We start from the raw sequence: 12,130 nt of genomic DNA, 5'->3' as shown, positions 1-12,130 counted from the left end.
TCTACCCTATCTTGTCTCCAGCTAGCTAATTTTGTTGACCATTATATGTGTGCGTTCAGTGTATTTAATAGTCTTCAGTCTTTTTATTATAAGTTGATTAAACCGCTTTTACCATACCGTCTCTTGCAGGCTCACGTCCAGCCTGTAGCAATATCTGAAATTCGCCGCGCTTTAAGAAAAATTAAGCGTTCAAATAGCCTTGATGGTGACGGCCTTTCTTACCGATTTTTTGCTTATGATTGTCCTGCTTTACTTAACCATCTACAAATATTTTTCCAGTCTTGCTTAGCACATTCGCTTGTTCCTGATAGTTTACTTTTTGACCGTGTAACGTCTATTCAAAAGCGAAGCAAGTACCCCACGTCATGTGTAAATTATCGTCCCATTACAGTATCGTGTTTTTTAAGTAAGTTGCTTAAACATTTGTTACTACCAGAAATTGAGTCGAATTGGGATTTTACGCCTTTTCAATTTGGTTTTCGGAAAAGTTTTGGTTGCTCCCATGCACATCATGTTTTAAGCCGACTCATGAAAGATGCCGTAAAAACTAAAATGTCTTTATACTGTCTTACTGTTGATATTTATGGAGCTTCCGACAATATTTTGCACTCTCAGGCTCTATTATCCCTTGCGTGCTATTTTTCTTGTTGCCCGGACTCTCCGTGGATTGCTTTCTAATTCTACTGTATTAACTACTGAACTATCTATGCGTCTAAATGCGAGTTTATTCGTTTTAATTGCCCTTATGCGGTCGCCCCATTCGCTGCTGGGACTGCAATTCTACCATGTTCTTCTTTAGTTCTGTGTTTTGGCCCAACACTTTCTACTACCTGTTCATCCCTAGTGAGTCAAGCCGCGAAAACCCTACGCGTCGCTTACGGAAAAATATCCCCAAACAAAAGCCGTTACAACCGCAACGGTTTGTGCATGTTTTATAACGCTTATTGCGCCCCTGTGCTCTTATTTTATCAGGCATGGCTCATCTGTTTCGTAAGAACGATCGACATACTCTACGTACGGTTTATTTCAGATATTGCAAATTCCTCCTCCGGCTTCCTAGATGGCACCAAAACAAAAAAAACTAATTGCTCGATTTGGTTTAATAGATTTGCCTTCTCGGATTCGGTCTTCCAGTGATGATTTATGTAAAAAGACTATCAACTTTATTCACGTTTATGACCCCCTGCAGCCTTTTTTCCATATTGGTACTGGTTAATTAGTCCATGTTGTCTTTTGTTAGTTTGAATTTTTTTTCTTCGCTGTTTATCGTTTTTGTTTTTGTTTATTTATAATACTCTGTACTTTGTGTTTTTATACTTTTACGGGTAATAAAGTTCATTCATTCATTCATTACTTAACCTTTGTCAAACCCCTAATGCGTCGGACGTTACACTTGACTCACTCATTAAATATTTGAAGAATGATCTTGACAATGTTAAACTCAACTTAAGCATACCCAAAAACAGTTTCATACTATTCTTCTTCTTTTTTAAATATACCCCTTATCACTAAGGACCTTTGCATACCAAATCTAAATACGGTTAAACTGCCTGGTGTGCAGTTGGTCAGCGACCTTAAATGGAAGTTCCACACTTCCCACTTATTTAAATCTGGTAGTTTTTCCCTTAAATCTTTCTCCCTTCTCAAACAGTTCTCCATATCAGTCCAGAACCTTAAAATAATTTATTCTTCTAATATAAGACCCTGTCTTGAATATGCTTTCCCTGTCTGGCACCCTAGGTTGACCGAAGATCAATGTTCTAAAATGGAAAGTATTCAAAAAAGAGCAATAAAAGTTACCCCCCCCCCAAGAAAATCCTTCAATCCTTCCAAATATAAGATTCAATGCTTGTAGAGCTCCATATACCCAATTTAACTTGTGTCCCGAAATGTTGACCATGAGGTATTAAAACGCTTTTGTACCCTATTTTGTTTCCCATTTTAATAATTGATTTAAATTTGTGTTTTGTGGTTATCCCCTAACATATGTTTTATCATTTTAATTGTTCTGGCGTGCTTATGCTAGGTTTTGTGTTATTTTAGCCAATATATAGTATTCTATTTTACTAGTGGTCTTGAAAGTGTAGTTAATACCCTTGGCCACTTCTAAGATATTACAGATACACCCTTTTGATAAACTGGATGCACATGGTCTTTTTGATTTAATGTAACACCCCACTGTTCAATATACCCTTAAGTTTTCAACTCAGTGCCCTCAGCTGTTCTTCAGATGTTGCTTATGTACTCTTTGGATAATCAGCTTGTACATAGTGTGTTTTGAATCTGTTCAACATCCCTCTCAACATTTTCTGAAAGTAGTTACTAGTAGATGTAGTAGCATTTGGAAGCTGTTACAGTTGCAGCAAGTCACATTTGTGGCCAAAGTATTAGTACTGGCAAAGAAAGTGTCAAGGTAATATCCTTACCCATTCCTAGGACATTGAAGGCAAACTCTTTTGATAACTTGGATTTAGATAGTTCCTTTGATTTAGCTCAAAATATCCATCAACATTGTTCAAAATTACACCTCAATACTCTTAGCCTTTTGGGACACACCCAGGATTAAACATTCTCCCCTTTTGGCAATGATAAATCCTGAATACAAAAGATGGACAAATTGCGTAATTTGCATTCGTTGTCCCAGGGGGCTGTGGGCACATGGCATCCCTGGAGGCATAATTGTTAGACCTTTTGACTATTTTGAATAAAAGTATTTTTGGGATATCTATAGGTGTTAAGGTGTGTATCTAAAAGGGTTAGGGGGGGGTGGTTGCCCTCCGTTCACTTTTCAACATCCTTCTCAACTTGCCTGTAAATTTTCAACTTAATACCCTAAGCCGTTCTTTAGGTATTGCCGTTTTGTCCTTTTGACAACCTTTTGAAAACAAAAGTTTTACTTTAATACCCTTAGCCTTTTGGAGACTCAGGATCAAACATGTCTCTTTTTCCCAACAACCAGTCTTATATATAGCCAAAACAATGCATAACTTAAATGGCCCACAACACTTGCCTAAGGTTCCGAGAGGGGGGGTGTCATTTGTGGAGGCATAGTTACTTGAATTTTCGACTATTTTGAAGGAGATGGCAATTCTAAAATTTTTATCAGATATCTTCAGGGTAGGGAATCTAAAAAGGGAATTGATGGGGGACTGCTTGCCCTCCAGCCACTTTTGAACACCCTCCTCATCATACCTGAAGGTCTATACATAGTGCTCTCGGCCATTCTTGAGATGCTGCAGATAAACCTTTTTGATAAACTGGATATACATACTATCTTTTGATTTAGTTGAACATCCCCCAAAGTTCCAACTTAATACTCTTAGTCTTTTCGGACACACCCAGGATCAAACCTTCACCCTTTTTCTAACGATAAAGCCTGCATGTAAAAGGGACAAATTACATTTGTAATCCTTGCCCTGGGGATCGTGGGGTGATTCTATACCCCGAAAGCATGTTTAATAGAATTTTTGACAATTTTGAACCTAGTCGCTTTTTCAGAATTTTGACCAGTGTTGAGAGGAGGGGCATCTAAAAAGGGCAAGGGGAGCTGGTTGCTCTCCGATCAATCTTCAACACGCCCAGAAAGTTTCAACTTATTACTCTCAGTCGTTCCTTAGCTATTGCTGAAAAGCACTCGTGACAACCAGCATACACTGTGTTTTTATTGTGTTTGACAGCCCTCTCGAAAGCTGTTCGGGGTTATTATATCCTTATAAGCATATTTATTTTACCTTTATTATTTTGAGCAAGATGACTATTTTAAAATGTTGATTGAAAATTTATGGAGGGATGATAGCTGAAAGGGACACGAGAGGAAGCTGGCTGTCCTCCACCTACTATTCAACACGTTCCTCAACATCTCCTAAAAGTTTCAACTCAATATCCTCTGTCGTTCTTAAGATATTGCAGATCTTCCTTTTTGATAAACTGGATGCACATAGTGCGTTTTTATTTAGTTTAACATCTCTTTTCCCAACAAAAAAACCTTATATGTTAACAATGGGCAACTTTCATAAATTGCAGCCCTTGCCCTGGGGGCTATGTGGTGTATTGTCAAACCCGAAGGCATAGGTATTTGACCTTCGGATTATTTTGAACGAAATTGCTCAAAATGTTGATCAGCTGCATTTGGGGGAAAAGAGCATAGGAAAGGGGGCTGTTTACTTTACGATCACTTTTAAATCTTAAAAAGGGCACTAGAACTTTCGATTTCCAATCGATTGAACCTCTTCAGAAGTTTGTATGACCAGCCCTTCTTTATGAAGTGCCTCTGGGGGAAAACGTAATAAATTGAATCCTATTGACCCTTTACTGTAGGCAACGCTATAGCATTGCTCTTTTTTTCAACTTTGCTCTTTAGTTCCATAGGAATTTTTTCTTTTATTAGTATTTTGGAAGGCACTTGCTAATTAAATGACTTGCAATTACCAACTGGCTATAATTGTTGTTAAAAAAACGATGTCAGTAAAGAACTACTAAAACTCTAGCATAAAGAAAGGGGGGACAGTCCCCCTTCTAACGTACAGGATAATTTTTATTCCTTTAAAGATTTAATGTCGCGGTTTATTTTCATTTGAAAATAATTTTTCTTTGTGCTCAATAAATTTAAAAATCACATTAAAAACATAGCCAATGAAATTGGTTTAAGCATTGTAACATGCTTCCTTTTTTGAATTGGAGGCAACGATAAAGAACCATAAAAAGTCATACGGCTTCAGCGTATATTATTTTTTTCCCCAGGGGCACTTCGTATGGAAGCGGTGGTCGTATAAACTTCAGAGTTTGCTCATTCGATTGAAAATTGAAAATTCTAGTGCCCTTTAAAACAGTCAAAAGTGATTGGAGGGCAACCAGTCCCCCAAACCCACTTCGCTCAAAACAGTTAAGAGGCAAAGTAACTATTCCTCCTGGGTTGACAAAACCCCTACAAGGTCCGGGCAAGGGCTTTCAAGTTTTGCAAGTTGCCCATTGTTACCATATGAGTTTGTTTGTGGAAGGGGGGTGATCGCATAAACTTTGGAGGTGGCTCATTCGATTGAAATTCAGAAGTTTTAATGCCCTTTTTACGAGTCAAAAAGGATCAGAAGGCAGCCAGTCCCCTCCCCTGCTATTTTTCCCAAATATAATTGATCTAAGTTTGAGATATTCATTTTCTAAGTTTGAGATATTCAAAATAGCCCCAAGGTCAAATAACTATGCCTGCGTTGTTGACATTTCTCCTGCACATTAGGCAAGAGTTGTAAGAGTAGAAATTCTAGTGCCCTTTAAAACAGTCAAAAGTGATTGGAGGGCAACCAGTCCCCCAAACCCACTTCGCTCAAAACAGTTAAGAGGCAAAGTAACTATTCCTCCTGGGTTGACAAAACCCCTACAACGTCCGGGCAAGGACTTTCAAGTTTTGCAAGTTGCCCATTGTTACCATATGAGTTTGTTTGTGGAAGGGGGGTGATCGCATAAACTTTGGAGGTGGCTCATTCGATTGAAATTCAGAAGTTTTAGTGCCCTTTTTACGAGTCAAAAAGGATCAGAGGGCAGCCAGTCCCCTCCCCTGCTATTTTTCCCAAATATAATTGATCTAAGTTTGAGATATTCATTTTCTAAGTTTGAGATATTCAAAATAGCCCCAAGGTCAAATAACTATGCCTGCGTTGTTGACATTTCTCCTGCACATTAGGCAAGAGTTGTAAGTTATGCAAGTTGCCCATTATTAACATATGTTAATTCTTTGTTCGAAAAGAGGCCACGTTTGATCCTGTGTCTCCTAAAATGCTTGGGGTATTAAGCTAAAACTCTACGAAAATGTCGATAGGGATGCCGAACACAATCAAAACCACATTATCTGTTGGGTGGTTTTGAATAGGGAATATCAGCAATATCTAAGGATCGGCACTTCATATGGAAGGGGTGGTCGTATAAAATTTGGGTGGTCGTATAAGAGTCATTAGAGGGCAACCAGTCCACCCCTTTTTTACCCTTTTTAGGTAGGCTACCCCCTCTCCTCAACAATGATCAAAAGTTTTAAATTATTATATTGTTCAAACATTGGAAATATAGGAAGCTACAGCGATGACTGTGGTCAAATATGGCTCTAAAGCATGGGCGCTCCGAAAAGCGGATGAAAATTTACTAGATGTTTCCAGAGAAATTGCCTACGGATGGTTCTGGTACCCGGCTGACTGACCGTATTTTAAACAGTTGGTTGTACGAAAAATGTGGTTCAAATCTTCTTTTTAGGGCTATAATGAAAGAAAGGTTGAGATGGCTAGTCCACTTTCTGTGGATGAAGGATGACAGATTGTCCTTATTGGCCAACCGTCTGGGGCTCACCGGAAAGCAGGTCGTGCTTGTCTGGGGTGGGAGGATGTCATAAATAAAGATTTAAAGTAAATAAGAACTTTCTGGGAGGGTGTAAAGAGGGAGACTTTGAATAGATTGGGTTGGAGGAGGAGCATGTGTAGGTGTGTTGGCTTCAGGCGACTTGGTGCTGCGGTGAGTTATTAGTAGTATATAGTCCTTAAGGGTAGTTGTAGTATTTTGGCTTTAAGGATTTATAATGGTTTTATGTAATAATTAAGAGCGTTTTCCCAATAATCTTTGACTGAGACCATAAGTTAAAAGGGACAACACATGTATATTGGTACAATGTCTACGGGAGCGGCGTTGGGTGGATGGGACATTCGTCCCTGAATTAATAGCCTACATGAATTGTTTTGGTTATGGATACCTAAATTTCAATATTTGCCATCATATTTGCAATAAGGAAGTCAAAAGAGGTAGCCTACATTTCATATACGTGTAAAGGGGAATTGGCCTACTATATTGGGCCCACCAATTCTGTTGGTGAATTTTTTTTCATGACTGTGATTCTAACAAGGTGTAACAGTCACTATTTGCAAATATGTATTTATTGTATTCAGGTCTGTGGTGTCTGTACTAGGCTTCAGTGTTTGCTCCCTGTTTGTAATGAACAACTTCAGAAATCATTGTAAACCAGCTTGAGAGAAATCAAACTCCCTCTAAAAAGCCCTTAATATTTGTTTATCAATATCAATCAAAACTGTTAACAGTGCCATCAGTGCCTTAACGGTTTCTGTTCCTTTCTGATACCCAAATTGGTGTGGAGGCATATAACGTATTTCAACAAGTTCATACACTATCAGTTTCTCAAAGCTTTAAAAACTTTGTAGCTACCGTGATTATGAAGTCACGGTTATAAACGTTTTTAGTTTTAGGAAAAGGAGTAAGACAGCCAATTGAAAACGAATAAGGAACTATTCCCTTTGTGAACACCATTTGGAGCAAGGTATAGGCAGTAGAGCAAGCTGGGAAAAGAGAGGCTTGTTGATTTTACAAATTGTATTTAAACATAAGATGCAGACAGCAGATTTGTGTTCTGTTATAGGGCAGTCGAACTGCAATCTTGGGGATTTTTATGTGCGAATTTTCTGGGACAAGTGGAGTTGGTGGGGCAATGGCCTCCTGAAATATGTAGTACCGCTTGATGGGTTCTGGCTACCAAAGCCTATTCCAAAATTATTCTCAGATTTGTAATCAAAAGGTTTGAAGTTAGTAATCAAATAGTCAGAGAACGTGTCCCACCACTATGTGTATAAGGAAAGCATAAACCCATGGACCTTGATAATCCTACACATTAAAAAATATTTTGTGACTCTAACATCAGCAAGATATAACTTATCACCCTTTCTATCAAAATAAACGTGTGACACTTCTGTTTTATATTTGCTATTTGTAATAATTTGAGGTTAATATTTCTGTGGCTACAATTACCATGCTGCATTTGAATTGTTGTCTTGAAATCTGACCTGAAGTTGTAGGGAGTTAAAGTGGTGGCAGACAGCTCTTCGGTTAGACCTTAAAATGGGCACGGATACTTTTAATTTATAATCACATGAGCTGATGAAAACCTCCTTAAAGATGTGCCAACAGAAGTAAAACCTGATATGCAAGCAGCAGAACTGAGTTACTCCTGTGTGAAACGAGTGACATCTTTTACTATTGAACATACTATACATAATAATGTTTAACATTTTTTTGTAGTTTTGCTTGGTATTTGCCCTTGGTATCTCCGTTGGCTTGAATCTGCTCTATTTTATATATTTCAAAAATTCAATCTATGGAAAAAACAATGGTGGTAAGCATAACTCTTGCCTTTTTTTTCAGTTTTAAGTTGAATATACCGCTGGTTATAACAGTAGAAGTGACCTGACTATTTTGTTCCTATATGATAGAAAATAGTTATAAAATTACATATAAAGTACCGCACGCAACTAGTCCTCATTTTTTTAAGGGGCGAAGGCTCATGAAGAAGTTAAAACGTCTTATTAACAGGATTGATTTGTGATGCTTTAAGAGATTCAAATTCTTGATCTTGCCTATCGAAAACAAAAAGTTCTAATGAGTATGGGCGCACTTTTATCCGACTCTTATTGAGTTTTCTAATGGTTTGGATGAACAAAGTTATTTTTGGCCAGATTTTCCTAGAGAATGAGTCCTTGAGGAGGACTTTTTTCTTATATCCCCTTGATCACACAGATAAATTTTTTTTTTTTCGCTGACTTTCTTAGCGATCTGTTTTTCTGTCAAATTGCAGGTTTGGCAGTGTTTGTTTGTCTTGGGTACTTTGAAAATAGAATTCTATTCACCTTATCTCTCTGGGATTTTTTTTTATGATCTTTCACATTAAATGGATCTATGAAAGTTGTAATTTGCGTGCCAGGGCAGGGGGAATCTGAGAAGGGATCAATATTAGAATAAACCCAAAAAAATTGTTTTACAATGTAAATTTTACTATTTTAAAGTGAGAAATTAATGAATGATTAGTAAACGTAACTATTTCAAAGGTGGTCAAACAAGGAGTTTATAAATGTTTAGAGAATTGCTCAAATCCCTCGTGCAAAAGCTTAGATTTCCTGCAAAAACTAGTGTGATCCTTCTATTAATATCATCCTTCATCCTCGTGTATGTGATTTTTTTCTTCTTTTTTTATAAAAAAAAATCCCCAAGGCAGTGAAGTACTTGAACACAGTAAATTGAATTGAAAGGAGTTTGATAAATGTTTAGAGAACTAATCAAATCCTTTGTGCTCAAGCTTAGATTTTAATTTTAAATATTTCTAGTTTTGCTAATTTAGATTGAATTCTTGTTTCTCAGCGAATTTTGATTACATTAAACTTGTGGTATCCCTCTATAAACATTATCTTTGGTCTCTTTGTATTTGAATTTTTTCTATTAAAAAAAAAATCCTTAAGGCAATGAAGAACTTGAACAGAGTAAATTGGATTGAAAGGAGCTTGGTAAATGTTTAGAGAGCAAGTCAAACCCCTCATGCATAAGCTGAGATTTCAATTTTTAATGTTTTAGTTTTGATAGTTTAGATTGCATTCTAGTTTCTCAGTGAATTTTGATGACATTAAACTTGTGTCATCCTTCTATAAATGGACACTAGAATCTACGTCTTCCCTAGAATCTACGTCAATACCCCGCATATACCATTTAGTAGGCGTAAATATAGCAGATTGTACAATTGAGTCCAGAATGTAATTTTGAAGAATACAAGTCCTGAAAAGTATAGTTGACAATTGAAATTTTGCCCTTTTTATTTAACAATCATAGAATTTTTTTTTGAAATTGTGTCCCCTGATTGATTTAGATATTGATAAAGTTCAATTGGCCTATTATACAACAAAAAAGCTATAACATAGAAACTTATTGTAGAAATGTATCGTGAAGGAATGTTTTCCCTACCTAACTAGGTTGAATATCAAAGTACAGTGGAACGAGTGATTTTTTACAGGCACCTACTTAGCTATCTTCTAGAAGCTACTGGATCGAATTCTAATGATGTTATATTTTGCATTACAAGTTCACTTACCTCTTCTATAAAACTTCAGAAGCATAATTACACATTTGTTTGTTTGTGTGTTTTATCAAACGCAAAAACCATTTGTGTTCAGATGTGCTTGTCGAATGTGCAATGGTAGATCCTGATAGATACTGCTATTGTCTCTGTCACTTTAGCTGCAGTTAGTGAATTATCATTACGGTAGAATTGTACCGATAACAATGCTTTAATTTTAGACGGCCTACTGCATGATGGTCAGTATTTCCCTGGGGATCATCCTGAAGTGTCAGTTGAAGTGTTTTCTAGTCAAAGTAAAGTCTCAGTGGTAGTTGATGGAACTCAGGTAAGTCCGATAGGCACTTTCATTAAAAAAAAGAAACTAGTTAAGATCATGAATTTCCAAAAATATATATAAGTAAGAATAATAGTTTCTCCTGAAAGAAAGCAGTTGCTTTTTTGTATTACTTTTTGAGGTCGTCTCATGAACTTATAGTTTAAAGAACAAAGAAGAAGGAAACATTTGTTTTTTTATTACTTTTTAGAGCCGACAAACCTTCAAAACTTTGTAGTTCAAAGACCAAAGATATACACTAATGCATATGATACAAGTATGTAACTATGTAAGCTAAAATAGAATGATTTTAATAATTTTGGCCAGCCTGGTTTTTGATTGCTCCTCAAGGCTATGATATTAGGCATTCTTTTGTGACTCCTGCTCATAACGTCATAAATTCTTGGGTTGAGAACAGACTGCTTAAAAAGTAATTTGTTGATTTTCTAAAAATTCGCGATCCCTATGATAGTGCAGTGGGTTTGATCTCAGCCTGGTATTACGGGACGTAGGGTTAAAACACAGATGTAGCAACACACTGCAGGGCGGAACGCAAGGACCTTAGTGGTCAAGCAGTGTTCATTAATCCAATACCAAAAAGTGGAAATAAAAATTCATGACAACGTGATTTCACGAAGTTAGAATCCAAAATAGGGGGAAAACATTTGTTTTGACTGAAATCGAATTTTAATTTAATATTTTAAATTCTGCCGAGATATTCCGGCGGCTGCTGAGAGGGTTTGAAATACGATATTTTATTTCATATATTAGATATTTTTTCGGACTAGATTAGTTTATTTTGCACAAATATTTAAAACATTATGCAGCACCTAGCACCTACTAAAAAAAACGTAAAGGACTTGTTGGCAGCGAGTGGCAGTTTTTTTTTGTTCTGCATGGATTTATGGATTTATAACTCTACTCTCTAGGATTTGAAATACTGAGAAAGTTGTTCTTTAAAAAAATCGATTAATATTATGGGGAGTCGAAGTTTTGGGGGACAGAAATTTTGGAATATTTGAATTTTTTGCAACACTACACAAAATCAATGGCCCATATAGATCAACCGTAGCAAATATATGAACAAAAAAAGAAAAATAAAGTAGTTTAAGTTTTATGTTATTCAAGAATTTTCACTCGACGAAGCACTCCCAGAGATCTTGACAAATCCAACACTATTATATTTGGATGAGCTTTCCATGATTTTCATCAACCATAAAGCACAAATACTTTGTCACCTTTACATTTTATATCGTTTCCATTTACTATCAAATCAAATTTTTTTTACAATACTACAAATTAGCAGAAAATAAAGTGTAATTAGTTTTAGTATTATCTAATGTCAAGAGACTGAAATTTACTTTGTCAATAAACACATTCAATACCTTTTTCGTTTTACCAAAAGGTAGATCAACTGATGGTTCAGCTACAAATAATTCAAAACGAACTGTTTTATACTTTGAAAAAAAAAAAAATATAATATTTTCTAAGAGTCAATTTGGATCTAGATCTGGCCATTCAACCTAAGAAGCTATTGCCGCAATCAGGATCAATGATTCTCTAAATGATAAAATCAAGCATGTACTCTCTATTGTGACATAAAAAAGGCCTTTGACATTTTTAATCACAGAATTTTATTTCAAAAGATTGATAATGAGGGAATCAGAGGTAAAGGGTTAAAATTACTAAAATTATACTTGCGTGGCCGAAAAATTCAAATAATGTAAGTGGTCACGTATCAGGCCCTAGATCTTTAGGTGATATAGGTGTCCCACTGGGGGTCATTACTATGACCATTATTATTCCTAATTTATATTAATTACTTATCAAGATGATTACCTCTTAATGACATTTTTGGCAATAATTTTTGCCGATAACACCGCAGTGACAGTAAAAGCTACTACTTCGTCCTTGCTGGTCGAAATTCTGGTAAAAGC

The 12,130-nt window shown here is 36.3% G+C and overlaps 1 protein-coding gene across 2 annotated transcripts in view; it reads left to right on the top strand.

The window, feature by feature from the left end:
* Positions 1 to 12,130, top strand: part of LOC136033811 (protein O-linked-mannose beta-1,2-N-acetylglucosaminyltransferase 1-like) — a 38,421-nt gene that overhangs the window by 23,035 nt on the left and 3,256 nt on the right. For both annotated transcript variants that reach the window (XM_065714723.1, XM_065714724.1), the window contains exons 2-3: positions 8,059 to 8,152; positions 10,099 to 10,205. In XM_065714723.1, coding sequence (XP_065570795.1) covers positions 8,059 to 8,152; positions 10,099 to 10,205 — 201 coding nt within the window. The remainder of the gene's footprint in view (positions 1 to 8,058; positions 8,153 to 10,098; positions 10,206 to 12,130) is intronic.

This window comes from Artemia franciscana, chromosome 12 (assembly GCF_032884065.1).
Source record: "Artemia franciscana chromosome 12, ASM3288406v1, whole genome shotgun sequence".
In the NCBI taxonomy this organism is placed as follows: Eukaryota; Metazoa; Arthropoda; class Branchiopoda; order Anostraca; family Artemiidae; genus Artemia; species Artemia franciscana.
This window is presented reverse-complemented; position numbering and strand designations above follow the sequence as displayed.